Source organism: Peromyscus maniculatus, chromosome 17 (assembly GCF_049852395.1).
Source record: "Peromyscus maniculatus bairdii isolate BWxNUB_F1_BW_parent chromosome 17, HU_Pman_BW_mat_3.1, whole genome shotgun sequence".
Lineage (NCBI taxonomy): Eukaryota > Metazoa > Chordata > Mammalia > Rodentia > Cricetidae > Peromyscus > Peromyscus maniculatus.
Genome location: NC_134868.1, coordinates 5,340,377 through 5,365,019, shown reverse-complemented (window position 1 = coordinate 5,365,019; position 24,643 = coordinate 5,340,377). Strand labels below are relative to the sequence as shown.

The following is a 24,643-nucleotide window of genomic DNA, read 5'->3' as shown; positions in this document are numbered from 1 at the left end:
TTATTCATTCCAAAAATATATACAAATTAAATAGATATGAATAATAGCTTGTATTCATATACATACACATATTACATTATGAGCAAAACGAAATAGAATCAGCAGTGTGTAGTCATAAAGTTCTCATTATGTATACACAAAATAGTAATTATTAAATTAAATATAAGAGAGGGAATAGAAAGTATTAGGAGAACTTACGGTAGAGGAAGGGGAACCACAAGACAGGGAGAACTATTTTGCTAATAGCCAATTGAAAAGGACAAAATTATGTTATAAACATCTATGAACTCTAATGATAAAATGCAATATTTTGTACAATTAATAAATGCTGGCAAAGTAAAAATTCAGTGTGTTTAATTGGTCACTATATGAACTACAATCTTTAAACTTATTGCATTATTCTTGAATAAAATCATGACTTTTACCCTCCTCTTCATGATTCCTTTCCATCTTTATAGGCTTAAGATCAAGACCTACATGATTTTTCTGTCCTTCCTCTTTGCCGTTGAAGAGGTCAACAGAAACTCTAATATTTTACCAAACATGACTTTGGGAATTGATGCAAATAATTTCCCATTTATTGATACAGACACAATGTATATTTCTTTAAAGTGGATTTCAGGGATTGGCAGAATGATTCCTAATTACAACTGTAGGAAAGAGAGCAAGTCTGTAGTATTAATTACAGGACCATCATGGACAGCATCTGCTCTTTTTGGAGAACTGCTGCAGCTGTACAAATTTCCACAGGTGAGTATTGCACGAATAGAGTGAAATGTATTGATTATTTGTTCAGTGATAATGATGTATTCATGGAGGAAAATGATAAGTGGAGACTGGATTTATGCATCATGCAAAATTTCTGTTTAAACTTAATTACTGAGGGATCTTCATTAGGAATAGACTAGTGATAGACGTTGTAGAAGACAATGTATTTTTCTGAATCTGAGTCTTATTATGAATATTCCAAAACATTCTGAGGATATGGGTGGTGACTATAACTATGAAAAGAGCCAGTCTTCCTTCCCAAACTTTTAGCTATTTTTAAGTGCAAATAGCTTTCATAATTGTGCAAGACTTATCTTCATATTATTATTAACTCTCTTATTCTCTTAGCTCACCATTGGGCGTTATGATCCCATCCTGAGTGGCAATACCCATTTAACTTCTGTGTATCAGATGGCACCTAAAGACACCTTTCTGGCCCATGCTATGATCTCTTTAATCCGTTATTTCCACTGGAACTGGGTGGGGCTTTGTATCTCAGAAGATGAAAGAAGCCTTCAGTTTTGGTCTGACTTTAGAATAGAAATGGACAAGAATGGTATCTGTGTGGCCTTTGTGGAAATCATGTCACTCAGTAGATCAGCAGCAGATCCAGATATTAAAGTGGATGAAATTCTTCACGTCTTGAAATCATCAGTAAATGTGATTATAGTCTATTTTGACTCTGATTCACTGATCATATTCTTTCACATGGTAGAACAATCTCTAAGGACACAAAAAGTCTGGGTCATGGCCTCACCATATCATTCTTTCAAAATGAAACAAAGTATGTTCTTACACCCAGTTCATGGTTCTCTCATGTTTTCACACCACCATAAGGAAATTGCAGGTTTTAGAAAATTTATCCATGCTATTAACCCCTCGAAATACCCAAATGATATTTACTTAGCTATACACTGGTCTTTAATGTTTGATTGTTCATTTTCTGAGTCTGACTGTACAAAATTGGAGAACTGTCCACTCAATGCCTCCATGGAAATGTTACCTTATCCATTTATTGACATGGCCATGAGTGAGGAGAGTTACAATCTATACAATGCTGTGTATGCTTTGGCCCATATTCTTCATGATTTATTTCTTCATCAAGTAGAATTTCAGGGACTAGAAGGTTTAAAGAGACTGGTGCATTTCCCCTGGAAGGTAATGGACACTTCTTTGGATGGTACAGATTATAAGAGAGACAATTTTCTCAAGAAAGAATTTATGGGAACAGAAAGTGACCAGTTGTGGGTGTGCTTTAATAGAAATCCTAGACAGAAATTTTTTGCAGTTTGCAGTAAGACAGAATATCATACGTAATGATATCATATTAATGAACAAATTACCAGCATGAAATGGGAAATTCATTTTATGTCAACATTCTCATTTTGCATTTTGTTTTTTGTAAAATTTACGCTCACGCACATGTGCGCGCAGGTGTGTGTGTGTGTGTTTACACCAATACACATATGGGATACAGGATTCACATAGAAATCAGATGATATCTTGCTAGAGTTATTTCTTCAGCAGAAAAATATTTTCTATATCAAAATGATGGTTTGATTAGGAATTGCTTTAAATCCACCAATATATATATAAAATAACTTTAGGCATGCCTAAGTGCTGCTGAGAAAACATGGGTATTGTACATAAATGCTGTTTAAAGTGGACTTTATGCAATAATAACTTCTTGAGAATACATATCACCTATATATCTCAAGATCATCTTTTAATATGTCAAGATTTCACTACACTACTGAGATCTGGATGAACAACATTAATCATGTTCTGACTCATAGTGCATTTTGTTTCATCTTATTGACCTCGGGAATATTAGGAAATTTTAGTTTTCATTCCATTGGAACTTGTTATGCTTTATTTGTTGCTGTGGTAAATCTGACTTGTGATATAATGAACAAAAGAGATGAAGGGCTTTTCCATGTATTGCTTTCTGATTAACCTGAACCATTCATTGCTCCTAGCTGCACTCCTTTCTAAGGAATACTCAGCTTTATCATTTGGATTCTAACCAAGTGATTTTGGATGAGAAAAGGAAATCTGTGGCAGAATATGATATCCTCAACTATTGCCATTTTCCAATCAATTTTGTGCACATGTTGAAAGTAGGAATGTTTTCTCCATTTGCACCTCCTGGTCAGCAATTGTCCTTACACGAGGACATGATAGAGTGGGCCTTAGGATTTACAGAGGTTGGTGGAAGCTAACGTAATATTTTGAACTACAAATGACTAACATCATATCCTTGTTTTTATTATTCTTGATTTCTGGTTACTCTGTTCTTGGCCTCCAATGTACATTTCTCAAATATGATTTAAGGAATTTTTGTTTATTCTGATAGAATTGGTCTTGTGTATTTGTCAATCTTTGCATTAGATTTATGTTTTTCATAAGATCCAAATACAATGTCTTTGTTAACATTCATCACTATAAAATTGTCAAAGGAACTCTAATCCTATACTAATACACATAGTATAGATTGCTATATACCATAGTTAGGTATTTTATTGGTATTTGTCTTATACTGTGGTATTACACTAAAAGTCCACAGCAGAGGAAATTATTCTCCACATGACAGTCAAATAGCAAGTGAAAAACATCTGGTACCAGATTCAAAATATCCACAAAGTACTAATTTAATGAACATGAATTTATCAGGATGCAAATTGTAGAGTTTTCATGAATTCTCAGAGAATATCAGGGTTAGAGAACTCTCTTTATGCCATGAACATATATACAAACAAAAAACTTCTAAAGAATCAGTTTAACTGAAGAACACAATGTTATGTTGTAAAGTTGCTGTTCACTGAGTCACTGTATTTATTGTTATGTTGCATGAATGATGAAGTAGTTACTAGTGCATCTCTGATTTTCCTCAGACCCCACAATCACTGTGCAGTGAGAGTTGCAGTCCTGGATTCAGGAAAGCACATATGGAAGGAAAGGCTATCTGTTGTTTTGATTGTACTCCTTGTCCAGAAAATGAGATTTCTAATGAAACAAGTAAGTGTAAAATTTATGAACACAGTCATCCTTTCTCTTTAGTATTCCTCTTTAAATTGAATAAATGGATATCATTAGAAAATATCTTTAAAACCAAATTAATTCCCCTGTACTTATTTATTTTAAAAATCTGCTATTAAAATGAAATGACAAAATTACACAATAAGCAGAATACAATCACAACTCTGTCTTTTATTATATTTATTATTATATTTTGGGGAAAGAATCTATCATAGTGTATGCCTTTAGGGACTAGAATTCTTGTGTTGTCTTATAGGTATAATAATTAGAGGAATCTCCCACCTGTGTTTCATCTTCAGTTATTTTCAAAGGGTTTTATTCCATTAATAAATGGGTTTTGAAATCCTGAGTGTCTTCATCATTTTAATCAACTTTATGTTTTTGTTTCCATGGAGATCATTCAAGTGTTTATTCTCCTTATGGTAATGCTTCTTCAAATCATTCAGCTCTTTCTTCATGTCTTCTTTAAACTCCATTTATTCTTTGATGTTTACGATGGTTCTCTCAAATTCTTTGTTCCATATTTCATCTGGGTAATTCTTGTTTGAGACCATTTCTGTTAGACTGATGAATTCAGAGAGGATGGGATTCTGCTTTGATCTTTTTTATTTTATTTGTATTTTTATGATGAGTTCAGTGTATGCAGAATCATTTTTTCAGTTTGCTGACTGACATAGACAGAGTAGGATGCAATAGAGCACAGAATGTGAAGTTTGGGTTGAGCATAAAGGCTGCAGAAGGCTTAATTGGATTTGAAATAATATGGACACCACAAGCTGGGCTGGCATTCATGATATATGTACAGAGTTGTGTCTAGAACAGGGAATAGTGAAAGAGGGATGATCCAGGCCAGACCAGAACAATGGATTGGGCCCAGGTTTGATCTGAGGGTTAGGTTTGGAGTATGAAGAAGGAAATCAGGCAAACACATCTGTCTAGAAATGTTGACAAGTTGTATAGGATCTATCTGGGCAGAGAATTGTGGTGCAGTATTCAAGGGATATATAGGTTGTGTAAGGCAGACATGGGTTGTGTCCAGATCATGAATTCTGGAGTAAAGCTGATTGGTTATTCAGAATAGACCAGGACAATGGATGTGGGTCCTTGTGTAGATCTGAAGGTTGGGAAAGTCATGTGGAGGAGAGGATGAGGCAGACTTATCTGAATAGAACCTGATACAAGATGTCCAAAATGTGGATTAGAGTAGTGGTAGTAGAGTCATGTGATGCATAAGGGAATTTTAGTTTTGAAATTTTATCTTGTGAAACTTGAATGTGAATGAAAGCATGTTCAACATTTCTTTCTCTGCCCATAATGTATCTGTACACAGTAATTAAGAGAGAGTATACATTGTGAACTTTTTCCTAAGTATAGTAGCATGGTTTTATTTTTTCCTCTTTAGAACAATATTGGCTTCGGTCTTGTCAAAATATATCCTTAATTATGTTGAAGTATGCCTCCATATATAATTTCCTCCATAGATATTTAAGCATGGCAGGCTGATTTTTATTAATGGCATTTACACAACTACTGTGGTGATCATGATATTTTTGTATTTAAGTCTATTTGTATAATGTACTTTTTTTGACTTGCATATCTTAGAAAATGCAACTTGATGCATTTGATCTGTTTGCTTTTTGCTGATATTAGTTTGCAATTGTCTTATTGAGAGTTTGAAATTAATTTTACTAGTGATATTGGTTTATAATTACTTTTTCATTACTGGAGTAAAGTTTTCTCCCCACTTTGTTATTAGAATAATTCTGGTGTCTTAAAAGCAGTTTGCAAATATTCCTTCTATTTCTGTCTTTTGAATAATTACTGAAGTAATTATTCAGAAGTAAATTTTATATTTAATAATAAATTATTAAATTTAATAATGGTCTGGACTGGACAACCTTGCTTGCACCATCCTCAGTTCTAGGCACAAACCTATACATATATCTGAATGCCAGCCCAATACATTGTATTCATCTAATTTCATTCCACTTAAACCATCTCGTACCTTTATGCCTAACCCAAACTGAACATCCTGTGCTCAGTTCCATCCTACAGTCTAGATCAGTCAGCAAACTGAAAAAAAAATGATTCTGCATAATGAAAATTTTCATAAATAAAAATGGTTGAAAGTCTTATCTGAAAATGCGTTAGATTTTAATTTTTTTGTTTGTTTTTGTTTTTGTTTTTTTGAGACAGGGTTTCTCTGCGTAGCTTTGTGCCTTTCCTGGAGCTCACTTGGTAGCCCAACCTGGCCTCGAACTCACAGAGATCTGCTTGGCTCTGCCTCCCGAGTGCTGGGATTAAAGGCGTGCACCACCACCGCCCGGCCAGATTTTAATTTTGAATGCATTTGAAACAGATCTCTTGTATAATGAAGGCTTTTTTATTCCTGGACAGTCAACTTATTTGTGTTTGTGTGTTTACATTGTTCATTGCTTCTTTGATTTCCTTTGGTCATTCAGATCTGTATAGAAATTCATTTCCTTCCTTAAGCTTTTTTCAGTGTAATAACTTGTAGGCTGTTAAGTATTCCCTCATAACATTGTAAAGTTCTTTGATGTTTATTATAACATTTTCCTAATTATGTGTGATTTTTATTTATTAGATCTCTTTTGTGTGTTTGTTTAATTCTGATAAGATACTGTCAAGATTGTTTTCTTTTTGAAGACCCATCTTTTAGTTTCATTTGCTGTTTGTGTTCCTCTTACATTAGTTTCTGTACAGGTTTTTAATATATAATCCAATATACTGGACTTAGGACTGTTTGCTTTTTCTTTTACCTAATTCTGGAATTTAAAAATTAAGAGTGATAGCTGGGCGGTGGTGGCGCACGCCTTTAATCCCAGCACTCGGGAGGCAGAGGCAGGCGGATCTCTGTGAGTTCGAGGCCAGCCTGGGCTACCAAGTGAGTTCCAGGAAAGGCGCAAAGCTAAACAGAGAAACCCTGTCTCGAAAAACCAAAAAAAAAAAAAAAAAAAAAAAAATTAAGAGTGATATTTGTACAATTTTTTTTTTATTTTTCCAGGCATGTCTATTTCTCACAGAGCACTGCTTTTAGCAAGTCCAAGATATTTGCTGTTTTGTGTTTTCTTTTTCCTTTTTTTTTTTTTTTTTTTTTTTTTTGGTTTTTCAAGACAGGGTTTCTCTGTGTAGTTTTGTGCTTTTCCTGGGACTCGCTTGGTAGCCCAGGCTGGCCTCGAACTCACAGAGATCCTCCTGGCTCTGCCTCTCGAGTGCTGGGATTAAAGGCATGAGCCACAACCACCAGCCTTGTGTTTTCTTTTCTATGTGCATCTAAGAACATTTAACTTTCTTTCTTTTTTATTTCATGAAACATTTATCCTTTGTGAGTATATCATATAATCTCTATAAGTTTATATATTTTCTAGAGGTTTTTATTACTAGATTGTTATTTGTTATTTACTGTTTAATTATATTTTGAACAGACAGAATCAGGGGAGTTATTGAAATTTTATTGTATTACTGGCTTTTGTTTTGTGTTATTAATATATGTGACTTGTCATCTATTTTATAGAAACTTCCATGGGCTGCTGGATGCAATTCATATTCTTGAGTCTTTTGTCTGGAGTATCAGTGAGGGACATTTGATATACAGGGTCATTTAGATCTTGTTTCTCTCCATTTATTTTTGTCCAGATGAGCTGTGTGTTTGACAATGCAGGATACTGAAATCAATAATACTGAATTGAAGTCAACCAGTACCTTAATTTCTAGTAATATATTATTTTAGAAATTGGGTGTAGCAGTATGTAGACTTCATGTGCTTCAGATTGTAATGTTTTCTTGGCTTATTGGTCCCTTGTCCAGAATCAAGTATCCTATTTCATATCTTCTGATGAATTTTGTTTGAAGTCCCTTTTATACGATTTTAGGAAATTGACACCACCTTGTTTCCTGGTCTCATTTGACTAAAATTTTTTCCAGTCTTTTGATTCTATGGTGGTGACTAACTCTGAAGACACATTGGATTTCTTGTAGATAATGAAAGGATGTATTTTGTTTCCTGTTCATTGAACTTTCAGTGTCTTTTGGTTGGGGAGGTGAATCCTTTACCGTTTAAAGTTACTAAAAGATGTGAGTAGATTGCTGTCATCTTGATGCTTTTATTCTATCTTTGTCCTTAGTCATATTTTTACTTCAATAATTATAGTTTTACCTTTCTTTCTTCTACACACTCTTTGGTATGCTAATTCCTCTCTTCAGCCTAAAGTATTACGTCTAGTATTTTCTGTAGATCAGGCTTAGTGTACATAAAGTATATAGACTGTTTATATCTTGAAACGTTTTTCTTTCTTCCTCAAAGATGCAGATAGTTTTGCATGGTGGAGTACCCTACACTGGCATCTGTGGTGTTTTAGAAGTTGAAGTACAATGCTCCAGGATCTTTTGTTTTTTAAAAGATTCTACTGAAACTTTTCTCTCTTTCTAATTCTGTAATGGTTTTTTGTTTGGGTTTTTTGTGATGAGTGAGTGAGTAAAATATATTAAATTCTAAAAGTGTAAAATGTGATGTGAAACTTTCCAGTTTCTGTTTCTGATATAAATTATAACTGTATTTAAGTACATTATATTGTATATGCTTTTTATATGTTTAATTTTGGTTTGTAATTCTTATATTTATTTTCAGACCTTTTAGTAACAAAGTTTACAAAAATTAAGGTTTTTGTTTTTTAATTATATTTTTACATTAAATAATCTATTAGTGTTTTTATCTTCTTCCAACTTCTCCCAGATTCTCTCCACCTCTCTATTCACCTAAATTCACACTTTTCTCTTTATCTTTTATTAGAGAACAAAGGGGAATAAAAAAAGAAAGAAATAAAAGTAAACTAAACAAACCAGAATAAGACAAAATAAATAGAAAGAATAGAGTCATAATAATTCACAAGAACATGTAGAGATACTTACATTCACACACTGAGAAATCCCATAAAAGCACATAATCAGAAACCATGACATGCAAGCAAAATACCTGTAAGACAAAAAAGAAACAAATGACCAGACAAAGCTTTATGAGATGAAAAAATAACCCAAAACACCAAACCAAAACAACAACAACAAAAGTAAATAAATAAAACAAACATAAATTTAAAAAACATCGTAGTTTGTTTCTTGCTATTTATTTATTTCTGGGCATAAAGTCTGTACTTAAATAAGATTTGTATACCTAATGGCACTCTATTGGAGAAAATTAATTTTTCCTTTATGGTAATTAATAATTGTAGATAGATTATGTGTTATATAAAGACTTGTGTCTGCTTCCCTTCTCAGCATGGATTCCCCATGTTGCTTAGACCTGTGCCAGACCTGTGCATGCTGCCACAGGTTCAATTATTATACATGTCAGTCCTTTTGTGCCTATAAGGCTATTGTTTCTTGGTGTCTTCCATCCCCATTGGCTTTTACACACTTTCAGCTTCTTCTTCAGCAAATACCCTTGAGCCCTGAGGGGAGGATTTAATAGACATCTCATTTAGTACAGAACATGCTAAGTTTTCTCACTATCTGCATATTGTCTAGTTCTGGGTCTTTGTATTTGCTCAATCTACTGCAGGATGAAGCTTTTCTGATGACTGCTGAGGAGGATAGCAGAATGTTGCTAGCTATCATTTTATTGATGCATTCCATTACCAAAACAGTATTGTATACGAATTTCTAAATGGTCTTAATAAATAAAAAACACAGAGCCAGAAATTTGGTTTAAAGCCCAAGAGAAAGATCAGAGGAATAGGACAAACCATGAGCTGACCCCACCTCTTCAACTCTGCAGCTTCCAAGAGGAGCTTCTTTTTATGTACTCACATTATATGCCTTTTCTGTTCTGTTCTCTCAATGGATATCTTATCTCAGCTACATCACTTCCTCTTCCTACACAGATCTGTCACTTTCTGTCTGTGTGTACAGACCTTGAGATCTCTATGGTTGGTACTGGGATTAAAAGCATGTGTCACCAAACATGGCTCTGTTCTCTAGTGTCACCTTGAACACACAGAGATCCTGCCTACTAATTGATAGGATTAAGGGAATTTACTACCATTACTGACTTCTTTGTTTACTTATAATGGATTGCTATTCCCTCTGATCTCCAGGCAAGCTTTATTAATTAAAGAAAGCACAAATAAAATATCACCACATTTCCCCATTTCTGTCTAATTAAAATAAAAAACTTAAAACTAATATGAGAAAAACTATATACAATAAAAACAATAACTATATACAATATGTACAAGCAATAAATACATCAACAATGTCTAGTCCATTTGTATTTGACAAATTCAGAGAAAATATTCCATTATCTATCCTAGTTTGGTGAATTCAAAATGTACCTAATTAACTTTCTATCCTAATTTATATTGCACACAGAAAACTATCTTATGATGTCTTTCAAACTTAAACACTTAACACCTCTTAGTGAGTTTCTTTTCTACATTTCTTAACAAGGAAAACTGTAACTACAACTATCTAATCTTCAACTCCCTCAAAGACCAGAGGAGGAAATAATATTACCAATAAAACAGGATGTGCAAACAAGTGACTTCCAAAAAATTAGTTATGATAGAAACAGCCAGCTTCCTGGACAGTCACCCAAGGTTTCTCTGCACATTAAGCCAACATCTTTGGCCCACAGGCTTAACATATCTGACAGAATCTCTTGTGAAGTAGGATGTAAGCCAGGCCTACAGCTTGACTTCACATTCAGTGTGAGTATTCCATGTACCAGATAAACTTGAATTCCACCAGTGTCCTGTCATGATTCAGGATTTTAAATTCTGGAAATTGCTGGTGTTTTTGGAATTCAGCTTCCCATTCTTCTCGGCTAGTGGGTGGTTTCATCTCCACATCCCATTCTTCTCCACATGCCATTTTTCTCTGCATCTTATTCTTCTCTGCATCCCATTCTTCTTGGCTTGTGGGTGGATTCATCTCCTTTGTAAAATCCATTGAGAGGCCAAACTTTGTCATCCTAGTTACTCCTCCAAGAAAAACTGTTTCACCTACTGTTCCTCTGCACACCAGAAGCCATTGGTGATACCAGGAGCAGACATGTCTCATAGTATAAAAAACAAAAAACAAAAACAAAACAAAACAAAACCACAAAACTACATTATTAAACATTTTAAATGCCACATTCTGTAGATCACTGAAGTGTTTTTTGACGACTTCTCTATCTAAAATATATCTCTTCTTGACCTTGACCTTGAGAACATATCTAGTATGACTATAAGTTCGATTGTCTAACTACTAACTTTCATTACTTTATATCCTAATAGTTGGTAATAATAACATTCAAGGATTAACAAAATTCTATAACATTGTTAAATTAACTGTATAGGTACAATACTTTGAACAAGATTAGAAATACATATATAGAATTTTCTAATAAAATAAATCTCAAATTAGTATCAATATATATAATTTGTATACAATATACAAAAATCCAATCCAATGTAAAATATTTTAAAACTAGTAGTTGCATGTTAAAGTAGATTCAATAATTTACCTTTTATCTATGTCATGTCTATATCCTCTCTTATTTCTTTTAGGAGTAGATTCAATAATCTAACCTTTATTCTATCATTTCTATGTCTCTTTTTTTTTCAAACAAGAACCTTAAATCTAATCTCCTTTGTTTAGTACTTTTCCTGACAATTAGCAATAACAACTTGTAACCAACCATCCTAAATAATGACAAGTATCCCAAACCCAAAACCCAATGAAAGACCATAAACCACCTGCCCGACATCTTGTATATGTGCATGCCGTGTTCTTAAAATTGCTTCCTGCTGTGGGCAAACGCATCTCTATGGGATTCTGAAAAGAAAAATTTTGGTTAATATTCAAGTTCCTGGAGAGGAAATTATATCATTTGTCCTGTCTCTGTACAATATGAAAGTGTAGGGCTTACCTCAAGATCTTGTTCAAGCAGTCTGTGAGGCTGGATCATCTTAGCTGGCCATCTTGAAATTGTCCTGAGCAGTTTGTAGTCCAAAGCTGATCTTTGGGTGATATTTGTCAGCTTAGTGATATTATTATGCATGTGGAATCATCCTTGGGGGCCCCATTATCTTTCTGAGATTTCAAATTTGCTCTTAGGCCTGGTCTTGATTCCCTGCATAAAAGTGATAGAAACTCCAATACAAAAACATATATAGGCAGCTAAAGGAAGCCTTTTTCTAGAATTAGTACTCTGTATGATCATTAATATAATAACAAAAGTACTATATATATGTATATATTTATTAACCTTATAAATTTTGATATGAAATTCATTCCTTAAGAAAAGTTTAAAGAATCAAAATAGAACCAAAGAATTGAGGTTAGTGGCAATAGAATAGCCACTTAATTTTGGTTTTCTTCTGTTCCATATCAGATGGCTCTTTCTTCTCACATGATACAGAGATTTTTGCATTTTCCTTTAACAAACATGCTTGGGTGTAGAGAAGGAGAGAGCCGTTATCCAACTTCAAAGCCGGCTTTAATTTTAATTGAACTGGGACTACATGATGACCATTTGTGTTGTCTCTGTAGAGAAGAACAGAAACAAACATGAAGGCAGATTTATGAAATTCTACATGTGATAAACCAATAGGCCAATTTATTCTTTTTCTTGGGACATTTTTTCTAGATGATTTGTCCTTTTTCTTCAAATGTCTCATTTGACCTGTGTTCTTCAGATTATTTAACCTTTATTCTCCTGAAAGAAAAAACAAAAACAAAAACATTTCCCCCTTTGGGAAGGTTTCCTTTTGGCAAGTTATATCTGATTAAATGAAAAGCATTTGTTAGTGGTATAATTTAGTTTAAATTGGATGGTCATTCTTGGCAATAAACTATCACCTCTTCTAATTACGAGATTTCTGTAGTTCAAATCAATTTTGATGGTGTCCATAGCTTTTCTTCTCCTGTAGAAACAAAAGCAAGACCTCATCCCCAATGTTATACATATCCTGGTTTCCATTCTGAGGTTAGCACATCTTTAAAGTATCTAGGCTGGTTTAATTATGTAGTTGTTTCTATTATGCATTGTCTTTCCACAGCTGTTGTTCCTTTCTCATTAGCATTGAGAAAATTCAAATCTAATAGAGCCTTATGTAATCTATTTCTAAGGGATCTTTGTTACCCCTTTCTGTTTACTTATCATATCCTTTAGAGTTCACCTGGATCCTTCTATGACTGCTTGGCCTGTAGGATTATGTGCTATACATGTAATATGCTTTATACTGTAATAAGCAAAAAACTGCTTCATTTTACGAGACATAGGCTGAAGCATTGCTAGTTTTTTTTTGCAGTTATAGTCTTCTTTTTTAATTTTACAATACTATTCAGTTCTACATAACAGCCACAGATTCCCTTGTTCTCTCCCTTCCTGTCCCCTCCCCTTTCCCCCAGCCCACCCCCCATTCCCACCACCTCCAGATCAAGGTCTCCCCCAAGGACTGGGATCAACCTGATAGACTCAGTCCAGGCAGGTCCAGTCCCCTCCTCCCAGATTGAGCCAAACATCCCTGCATAAGTCCCAGGTTTTAAACAGCTATCTCATGCAACAAGCCCAGGACCTGGTAACACTGCCTAGATGCCTCCCAAACAGATCAAGCCAATTGACTGTCTCACCTATTCAGAGGGCCTGATCCAGTTGGGGGCCCCTTAGCCTTTGGTTCATAGTTCATGTGTTTCCATTTGTTTGGTTATTTGTCCCTGTGCTTTATCCAACCTTGGTTTCATCAATTCTCGCTCATATAAACCCTCCTCTTTCTCATTCATTATACTCCCAGGGCTCCACCCAGTGCCTAGCCGTGGATGTCTGCATCCAGATTCCTCAGTCCTTGGATGGGGTTTCTTGCACAACTATTAGGGTGTTTGGTCATCCCATCACCAGAGTAGGTCAGTCCTGGCTGTCTCTCGACCATTGCCAGCAGTCTTTTGTGGGGGTAAATTTGTGGATTTCTGTGGGCCTCTTTAGCTCTTTGTTTCTTCCTTTTCTCATGTGGTCTTCATTTATCATGGTCTCCTATTCCTTGTTCTCCCTCTCTTTTCTTGATCCAGCTAGGATCTCCCGCTCTCTTTCGACTCTCGCCCTTCATTGCTCCCACTCATGTTCAGGCTGTTCATGTAGATCTCATCCATTTTTCCATGTCTTTCTTGGGGTTCTGTTTTCCAGGTAGCCTCACTGGTGATGTGAGTAGCAGTCCAATCATCCTTGTTCCACATCTAGCATCTTCCTATGAGTGAGTACATACCATATTTGTCTTTCTGAGTCTGGGTTACCTCACTCAGGATGATTTTTTCTAGATCCATCCATTTGCCTGCAAACCACATGATGTCATTGTTTTTCTCTGCTGAGTAGTATTCCATTGTGTATATGTGCCACAATTTATTTATCCATTCTTCAGTTGAAGGGCATCTAGATTGTTTCCAGGTTTTGGCTATTACAAACAATGCTGATATGAACACAGCTGAGCAAGTGCTCTTGTGGTATGATTGAGCATTTCTTGGGTATATGCTCAAGAGTGGTATAGCTGGATCTTGGGGGAGATTGATTCCCAATTTTCTAAGAAAGCGCTATATTGATTTCCAAAGTGGTTGTACAAGCTTGCATTCCCACCAGCAGTGGAGGAGAGTTCCCCTAGTTCCACATCCTCTCCAGCATAAAGTGTCTTCAGTGTTTTTGATCTTAGCCATTCTGACAGGAGTAAGGTGGTATCTCAGAGTTGTTTTGATTTGCATTTCCCTGATGATTAGGGATGTTGAGCAATTCCTTAATTGTCTTTCAGCCATTTGAGTTTCCTCTGTTGAGAATTCTCTGTTTAGTTCTAAAGCCCATTTCTCAATTGGACTGTTGGTCGTTTTGATGTCTAATTTCTTGAGTTCCTTATATATTCTGGATATCAGTCCTCTGTCACATGTGGGGTTGGTGAAGATCTTTTCCCATTTTGTAGACCTTCGCTTTGCCTTGTTGACTGTATCCTTTGCACTACAAAAGCTTCTCAGTTTCAAGAGGTCCCATTGACTGATTGTTTCTCTCAGTGTCTGTGCTACTGGTGTTATATTTAGGAAGTGATCTCCTATGCCAATACATTCAAGACTACTTCCTACTTTCTCTTCTAGCAGGTTCAGAGTATCTGGATTTATGTTGAGGTCCTTGATCCACTTGGACTTAAGTTTTGTGCATGGTGACAGATATGGATCTATTTGCAGCCTTCTACAAGTTGATATCCAGTTATGCCAGCACCATTTGTTGAAGGTGCTTTCTTTTTTCCATTGTACCCTATTGGCTTCCTTGTCAAAAATTATATGTTCATAGGTGTGGGGGTTAATGTCAGGGTCTTCAATTCGATTCCATTGGTCCACATGTCAGTTTTTATGCCAATACCAAGCTGTTTTTATTACTGTAGCTCTATAGTACAGCTTGAAGTCAGGGATGGTGATGCCTCCAGAGGTTGTTTTATTGTACAGGATTCTTTTGGCTATCCTGGGTTTTTTGTTTTTCCATATGAAGTTGAGTATTATTCCTTCCATGTCTGTGAAGAATTGTATTGGTATTTTGATGGGGATTGCATTGAATCTGTAGATTGCTTTTGGTAAAATTGCCATTTTTACTATGTTGGTCCTGCCTATCCATGAGCATGGGAGATCTTTCCATTTTCTGACATCTTCTTTAATTTCTTTTTTCAGGGACTTAAAGTTCTTGTCATATAGGTCCTTCACTTGCTTGGTTAGTGTTACCCCAAGGTATTTTATGTCATTTGTGGCTATTGTAAAGGGTGATGTATCTGATTGCCTTCTCAGCTTCTTTGTCCATTGTATAAAGGAGGACTACTGATTTTTTTAGTTGATCTTGTATCCTGTTATGTTGCTGAAGGTGTTTATAAGCATTGTCAGTTCCTGGGTGGAATCTTTGGGGTCACTCAAGTATACTATCATGTCATCTGCAAATCGGGAAAGCTTGACTTCTTCCTTTCCAATTTGTATCCCCTTAATCTCCTTATGTTGTCTTATTGCTCTGGCTAGAACTTCAAGTACTATATTGAATAAGTATGGGGAGAGTGGACAGCCTTGCCTCATTCCTGATTTTAATGGAATTGCTTTGAGTTTCTCTCCATTTAATTTGATGTTAGCTGTTGGCTTGCTGTAAATTGCCTTTATTGTGTTTAGGTATGTTCCCTGTATTCCTGATCGCTCCAAGACTTTTATCATGAAGGGGTGTTGGATTTTGTAAAATGCCTTTTCTGCATCTAGTGAGATGATCATGTGGTTTTTTTCTTTCAGTTTGTTTATATGGTGTATTACACTGATGGACTTTCATATGTTGAAGCACCCTTGCATCCCTGGGATGAAGCCTACTTGGTCATGGTGGATAATTGTTCTGATGTGTTCTTGGAGTCTGTTTGCCAGTATTTTACTGAGTATTTTTGCATCAATGTTCATTAGGGAGATCGGTCTGTAGTTGACTTTCTTTGTTGCATCCTTGTTTCATTTAGAAATCAGGGTAATTGTAGCCTCATAGGAGTTTGGTAATGTCCCTTCCGTTTCTATTATGTGGAACAATTTAGAGAGTATTGGTATTAACTCTTCTTTGAAGATCTGGTAGAATTCTGCACTGAAACCATCTTGTCCTGGGCTTTTTTTGGTTGGGAGACTTTTAATGACTGTTTCTATTTCCTTAGGGGTTATTGGACTATTTAAATAGTTTATCTGGTCTTGATTTAACTTAGGTATGTGGTACCTATCCAGAAAATTATCCATTTATTTTAGGTTTTCCAGTTTTGTGGAGTAGAGGTTTTTGAAATATGACCTGATAATTCTCTGGATTTCCTCAATGTCTGTTGTTATGTCACCCTTTTCATTTCTGATTTTGTTGATTTGGATTCTCTCTCTCTGACTTTTGGTTAGTTTGGATAAGGGCTTGTCTATCTTGTTGATTTTCTCAAAGAACCAACTCTTTGTTTCATTAATTTTTTTGTATTATTCTCTTAGTTTCTAATTTATTAATTTGACCTCTCACTTTGATAATTTCCTGGCGTCTATTCTTCCTGGGAGACTTTGTTTCTTCTTGTTCTAGAGCTTTCAGGTGTGCTGTTAAGTCACTATTGTGAGATTTCTCCAACTTCTTTATGTGGGCATTTAGTACTATGAATTTCCCTTTTAGCACTGCTTTCATAGTGTCCCATAAATTTGGGTATGTGGTGTCTTCATTTTCATTGATCTCTAGGAAGTCTTTAATTTCTTTCTTTATTTCTTCCTTAACTCATTGGTGATTCAGTTGAGCATTATTCAGTTTCCATGAGATTGTAGGTTTTCTCTATTTTTTGTTGTTGTTGAACTTTAAACCATGGTGGTCTGATAGAACACAGGAGGTTATTCCAATTGTTTTGTATCTGTTGAGATTTGTTTTGTGGCCAAGTATGTGGTTGATTTTAGAGAAAGTTCCATGGGGTGCTGAGAAGAAGGTATATTCTTTTTTGTTAGGATGGAATGTTCTGTAGATATCTATTAGGTCCAATTGGGTCATGACATCAGTTAAGCATTGCTAGTTTTTATTTGTGCAGGTATAACCATGATGGCCATAACTTCTAAAAAATGTGTGATTACTGAATCAGCGTTTTCAGAACTCAGAGCAGTTGCTCATTGAAATCCTGATTAAGTATCTATGGTGTGTTATACACATTTCTGCATTTTAAAAATTCTGCAAAGAGAAACACATCCATCTGCCAGATTTCATTCTCTGAGTACACTTCGTGTCACATCCTGCTGGTAGTGGAGTCTGATTGTAAAAAGAACAAGTAGGACATTTCCTTACAATTTCTTGGCTTGTTGCCAGGTTATTGAAAAATCCATTGTTAAACCTTTACTATTGACATGATGTTTTTTATGAAATTCTGAGGCCACCAGCACATTTCCTATCAACAGTTTATCAATCTCATCATTATCTTTTGATACAGGGCCTGGCAGACCTATATGGGATCAGATATGACTTACATATAAGGGCTGCTTCCTATTCCTGATTATGTCTTGGAACTGAATAAAAACCAAAGTTAATTCTGACTCATCAGGAATAAATTATTCTGTCTCAATATGTAAGACCACCCTTTCAGAACACTGAGAGTCAGTAACTATGTTTATAGGTTCCAAAAAATCCATTAATTCCAACAGAATAACATACACTTCCAATTTTTGAACCAAATTATAAGGAGTTTGAATTACTTGACTTAAATTTTCTGACTTGTAACATGTCTTTCCTTGTTTGTTCACTTCTATATAAAATTTATGAGCTCCAGATATGGGTGTTTCCCAAGCAATTTGAGGCAGAATCCAATCAACTCTCATTATAAGTTGAATTCTCTCACTTTTGGAATATCTCTCCCAAAAAAATTACTGAAAGATCTTTGCCAAGTTTCACTTTCTGCCCATAATTTGTTTATGTTATCCTTATTTACAGTTACTACAATTTTTGCTGTGTCTATTCCTGTTGAATTGACAAAGTCTCAATTTTCCTTTTAAAATAATATCAGATATCTTTTCCACATAAGTTTGTAATTTTTTACTCTGTTTATATCAGAAATATCCAATAAAATATAATGTTTTCCCTCTGCATTAAAATTCCTATAGGAGAATGCTTAGAGGGTAAAATAACCAAAATTCAATCAACCTTTGGATCCATACAATCCACATGTCCTTCCTGTACTTTCCTTTCCACCAAAGCCAATTCTCTCTCAGATTCACTTGACTTAGACTATTTAAGTCCTTGTCACCTCCTAAGGTTTTGAAGAAATTACTCAGTTCATCCTTTTTTACCCCAACAACAGTTCATAGATGGGAAATGTCTTCAAATAATCTTTGAAAGGCATTAAAATCCATAATTGTTCTCTTCTAATTTGCACCTTTTTGGGTTTAATTTTTGTGGACCTGTTTGATATCCCACATAATTAATAAAATCTTATGTTTGTATCTTTTCAGGTGAAATTTGTAATCCCCAACAAGGCAAAATTTTCTTTACTTCTTCAAATATTCTTTCTACAGTATCTGCATTTGAATCAGCTAGTAAAATACTGTCCATGTAATGATAAATTATAGATTTAGGAAATTATTTATGTATTACTTCCAATGGCTGTTGTACAAAATATTGGCACAGGGTTGTGCTATTCAACATTCCCTGTGGGAGAACCCTCCATTGATATCTCTTGACTGGCTGAGAATCATTATAAGTAGGCACTATGAAGTCAAATCTTTCTCTGTCTCTTTTTGTAAGGGTATTGAAAAGAAACAGTCTTTTAAATTGATAACTATAAGAAGCCATCCTTTAGGTAATGAAGTAGGCAAGAAAAATTCTAGAGTGTAGAGAGGCCATTGGCTGAATTACTTTGTTAACTGCTCTTAGGTCTGTTACCATTCTCCATTACCAGATTTCTTTTAATAACAAAAACGGGAGAATTCCAAGGGCTGGCTGATTCTTTAATCAGCTGAGCATTTAACTGCCCTTATACCAGCTCTTCCAAGGCCTGCAGTTTCTCTGTTGATAAGGCTATTGCTGAACCCATACAAGCTTATCTGTAAACCATTTTAAAAGTTGAGTTGTTGGTGACTTTGAAAGTTCAGCTGTTATTGTGCCCTGTTCTTCCACAATCTGAATGGCCAGTGACTTGTCTTAATATAGATACCTCCTAACATTTCTCTCAGAAACATGTATTAGTTTATAGTTTGTTTCTGAGGTTGGGGGATTGTTAATCTTGGTATTCCATTGTTTTAACACATCATGATCCCCTAAGTTCAAATCTATGTTTGCCATGGATGGCTTTAATTTTCCTCTCTGTCCTTCTGGACCTATACATTCAAGCCATCTTGCACTCTGTTTCACTGAGGTAGTGCTCTAATCCCTAACAGCTGAACATTTACCTCCTGAAGAGGCCAATTTGGAAGCCAAAATTCTGGTGCCATTATTGTAACATCTGCACATATATCTACCAAACCTTCCAAGAGAACATTTATTTGTACTTTTAATTTTGTTCCTTGTTAATTGATAGTAGTTTGCCACAATTGCCTTCTGGTTTCTCCTGAATTTCCTGTTCTCTCTGTTACAGCTGTTACATCATCATGAACAGCGTGGTTTATTTCAATATGCATTTGTTTATTTAATTGCTCTGAGAAGGGGTTTCTTCTAATATGGCAGGAAAAAATCTGAACTGAATTTGTAATGGGGTCCTGCATGAGGCTCCTGTGAGAATTCCATGATGTCAAAGGCAAAGGATTACTTTCTCTGTCCCTTGTTGATCTACATTCATTGGTTCAATGTTTTCCCTTACCACATATTCTATATAATCCAGGAGGAAGAAGCATTCTGATGGCACTATTCCTTGAATAAACATTCTTTCTAGGAAAGCCATGTTTACACTCCCTTTTCTAATGACCTTGGTTAATGCAACTGAAACATCTGACATTATTATTTTTCCTCAAAGTTTTTCATATCACATCTCCTATCCACATATCATCATGGTCATGAGACTCAATTTTAATTATATCCCTGATTGGATCCTCCAAGGGTACTGATCTTGCATTTTAAAGCCTGGTTATTGTTTTGCATGCTGAATTTGCATTCTCAAAAGCCAAAGATTCAATTATCTGACTAGCTTCTGAATTTCGTGTCCTTCTATTTACTGCTGAAGAGAGCATTTGTAAGAAATCCATGAAGGATTCTTTTGGGCCTTGTGTAACTTTTGTAAATGATTCAATTTTCTTCCCTGCCTCCTCAATTCTGTCCCATGCATTCATGGCTGCCATGTGGCATAAATTTATAAATATTGTCTTTGTATATCAGGGTAATTGCCTTCTCCTTGGAAATATCCACACCTCTAGTCCTATGTTGTTGTTCTATCGTTTAGCTTCCTCTTTAAACCAAGTTGTCCATTGAAATTGTGCTCCAGCCTCTAGGACAGCTGTAATTAATTCTTTCCAGTCATGAGAGATAATTCTACACATATTCACCAAAAGTTTACCATCTGCTTTACAAATGAAGAATGAATGCCATATAATACTATAGTTAGTTTAAATCTCCTGAAAAACTAACATTTCCATTGGATTCCAATTAGCTTGTACATGCCCTTGAGGAGGTATTTCCTGTAAGGTTACCAGATAGATTAATTTTGTTTGTTTGAAAACAGGCTGTCTATCTGTAACTGTATAATTCAATCCTGAAGTAATTTCACCTTTAAATTCTGTCTGGGTCTGAATTTCTCTATAATTCATTTTAACAAGTTTTTCTAAAGTCAACACTGAATTAGGTTCACCTTTAAATTCTCCTGTCTGAATTTCTCTATGATTCATTTTAACATTTTTGTCTAAAGCTTTTATCTTATTACTTAAATTGACCAACATTTTAATGCTAAAATGAAAATAATCAAGCAAATAATATTCATAATTTCTATTCCCATCAATATTAATTTTACTCTCATTTTATTGTTCCATTTTCAGACTGCCTTATGTGTTATCAGAGACAAAATTTCTTGCATAGTAAAGACGTTTCCCATTTTTTTATGTGGAAAAAATTTTTTTTCACTAATTTCACTCTTTAAGATATCTTAATTGACTTACCAAATTTGTCATTGCATAGAACAGTAGAAGTCCAAGAGATTTTCAAAGGATCTACCTAGTGTGTTAGCAGTCTGAGATGGGAATCGAGAGAGAGAGAGAGAGAGAGAGAGAGAGAGAGAGAGAGAGAGAGAGAGAGAGACCACACCACCCACCATGAGAAAGAAATCCAAAGAGACTCTAGCCATGTGCACTGGCCTGACCTTTGCAACCAGGCCTGAGCCAGGGGCCCTGTAAGCCCACAAGCATTTTTTAATGAATTCTTGCCAAGTTCATTGGGTGCCACTTGTAGACAAATTTCTAAATGGTCTTAATAAATAAAAAACACAGAGCCAGAAATTTTAGTTAAAGCCCAACAGAAAGATCAGAGGTATAGGAAGAACCATGAGCTAGCCTCACCTCACCAACTCTGCAGCTTCCAAGGAGAGCTTCTTTCTGTATACTCACATTTATATGCCTTTTCTGTTCTGTTCTCTCATTGGCTCTCTTATTCCAACTACATCACTTCCACTTCATACACAGGTCTGTCACTTTTTGTCTGTCTGTACAGACCTAAAGACCTCCATGTTTGGTAGTGGGATTATAGCTAAGGTACTGTTCACCATTTTCTTTTGGTTGGTTTCAGATTAATCATTAGTACCATCAACATTAGTCATTAGGGCTGGAGGTTCTAATTAGGAAACTTGTCATTTTCTCTGTGTTTAATGTATTATCTAGGCATAGTCTTTAGCAAGAGGACCTGCCTCTTAGTTTTTGGAGAGGAAAAATTAGCCTAGGTGCCTATATTGTTTGATGAAGTTAACAGAGTCTCTTTTGATAAAAATTCCACTTGATGGAACACATTCCAAGCACTGAAGGTTTCATTTGGTGACAAGAGATGACTAAATGTGGAATCTCTCCATTTCCTGGTCTCTTACTAATAAATTTCCCTCAAAACTTTTTATTTCACAACAGATATGGAGCAGTGTTTGAGGTGTGGAGATAAGCAATATGCCAATATGCAGAGAATTCACTGCATTCAAAAGGGTGTCACCTTCCTATCCTATGAAGATGCTTTGGGGATGATTTTAACCTCCTTATCCTTGTTCTTCTCTGGACTGGCAGTTACCATTCTTGGGATCTTTGTAAAACACCGAACCACTCCAATTGTCAAAGCTAATAATAGAACACTTAGCTATATTCTGCTCATCTCCCTCACCCTCTGTTTTCTCTGTCCTTTGCTCTTCATTGGTTATCCCAACACAGCCACTTGTATTCTACAGCAGACAGTATTTTCAGCTGTGTTCACTGTGGCTCTTTCCACTGTCTTAGCCAAAACTGTTACTGTGGTTCTGGCATTCAGTGTTACTTCTCCAGGAAGAAGGATGAGATGGTTGTTGATATCAAGAGTACCTAACTTCATAGTTCCCTTCTGCACTCTGATCCAACTTATTCCCCTTGGCATATGGCTGGGGACATCACCTCCTTTTGTTGACATAGATACACACTCAGAATATGATCACATCATCATTGTGTGCAACAAGGGTTCAGTCCCTGCTTTTTACTGTGTCCTTGGATACCTGGGCTGCCTGGCAGTGGGGAGCTTCACCCTGGCTTTTCTTGTGAGAAACCTGCCTGATGCTTTTAATGAAGCCAAGTTCCTGACCTTTAGCATGCTGGTTTTTTGTAGTGTCTGGGTCACCTTCCTTCCTGTCTACCAAAGCACCAAGGGCAAGGCTGTGGTGGCTACAGAGGTATTTTCTATCTTGGCTTCTAGTGCTGGTCTTCTAGGATGCATTTTTCTCCCAAAGTGCTATATTATTTTGTTAAGGCCAGAAAGAATTTATAGTTATCATTGTAGGAATAAGAAACATTTTGAAACTAAAATGTCTTCAGAAAATTAAACTTGTTTGTTTCCTAATTTGAGGATCTTGGGACAGTTACAATACACTTCAATCATCACACTGTACTCTTTGTTTTGCTGGTATGGACATCTGGCTCTGGGATTATTCTAACATTTGAAGCACTACAAACCATAGCAATCAGCCCTTCACCTCTTACTCCCTGCCACTTTATTTTTAGAAATATATGATTCTTCCTTTAAATATGAACCTTGTTCTTGTCACCTTGGAATATACAACAGGCATTTTGTTTATCCAGTCTAGATATTTACTTTCCTGACATTATTTTATCCAAACCAAACTTTGAATATCTGAAGTCCATTATCTCATATTGTGTTTTGGAAAATAACTATTGTTACATTGTATTTTGTATATACTAATGTATTAAAATTTGCATGCATTTGTGTGTTTTCTAATTTTCATTAAATGTACACATGTACTCCTTTCATCTACTAACTGTAACCCTATGTTTTAACAGCAATTATTGGATCATCTTTAAATTTTTCAACAGTTTCAAACTTTAACTCTCTCTGAGTTTTCACCTGTTAATCACTGACTTAATTTGCTATATTGATTTTTAGAGATTATTCATTTGTGCCTATTTTATCTTCCACTATTTGCTCTTTGAAAAAACATCAAACTCAGCCAATCATAGCAGCAAACACTCAGCTAATCCAAAGAAAACTGTATAAACAGTGTGTCCAAATGAAAAAAAATGCAGAGCTTTTATCGAACTACCCATATCTGCAGCTTAAGCAGTTTCTGTACTTAGAAGATTTCCTGTGTGCTCAACTACCCCCTACAGCCCCCGCAAAAGATCACTCTTTGTTTTGGCAGAAATGGTCTTCAAAACTAATCACCTTCTTAGAATAAGAAGCTGGACATTACTTTCAGTGATTCACCTCTTTCTAAATCTTTATAAAGGGCATCTTTCCGCCATGATCCTACCTATAACTTTGCATTTTCACTTTTCAAAATAATGTCTACATAATTATTAAAATTTGTCAATAAACATACTATACTTTATTCTTTGTTTAAAATGTGTCAACACAACTAGGTTGTCCCTTACACTACACAGTAATATAGGAGAATATCTTTGAGAATCATTTCATAGTAGCAGAATGCTTGAGAAAAATGCATGCTGCATTTACATGGTAGTACTTCAGTTCCTTTCTCTAGAAGGTAGTTTTTGCAAATTTAGGTAATAAATTTCTAGAAGATTGAGCTATTCAAACATGTAGACAATGGGCATTAAGCTGGTTGTCAAGATTACGTGATGAAATTTGCAGGCAAAGGAGTGTTTTTTTTTCTTATACAGCAAGAAGAAATGTCTTTTCTCTGAGAAGGGAAAACTG

At 35.3% G+C, this 24,643-nt stretch overlaps 1 protein-coding gene across 1 annotated transcript; it reads left to right on the top strand.

The window, feature by feature from the left end:
- The first annotated feature begins 633 nt into the window (after positions 1–633).
- LOC143269143 (vomeronasal type-2 receptor 116-like) lies at positions 634–23,291 on the top strand. The gene is made up of 5 exons (XM_076553830.1): positions 634–750; positions 1,117–1,926; positions 2,748–2,975; positions 3,663–3,786; positions 22,363–23,291. The coding sequence occupies exons 1-5, from the start codon at positions 634–636 to the stop codon at positions 23,289–23,291; spliced, it is 2,208 nt and encodes a 735-aa protein (XP_076409945.1).
- Positions 23,292–24,643: the final 1,352 nt, after the last annotated feature.

Bases quoted from the DNA above. Each gene is read 5' to 3' on its own strand.
- LOC143269143 (XM_076553830.1), top strand. From the start codon at position 634: ATGATTCCTAATTACAACTGTAGGAAAGAGAGCAAGTCTGTAGTATTA. The intron at 751-1,116 runs GTGAGTATTGCA...TTATTCTCTTAG, and splicing joins AGCTGTACAAATTTCCACAG to CTCACCATTGGGCGTTATGA. The intron at 3,787-22,362 runs GTAAGTGTAAAA...ATTTCACAACAG, and splicing joins TGAGATTTCTAATGAAACAA to ATATGGAGCAGTGTTTGAGG.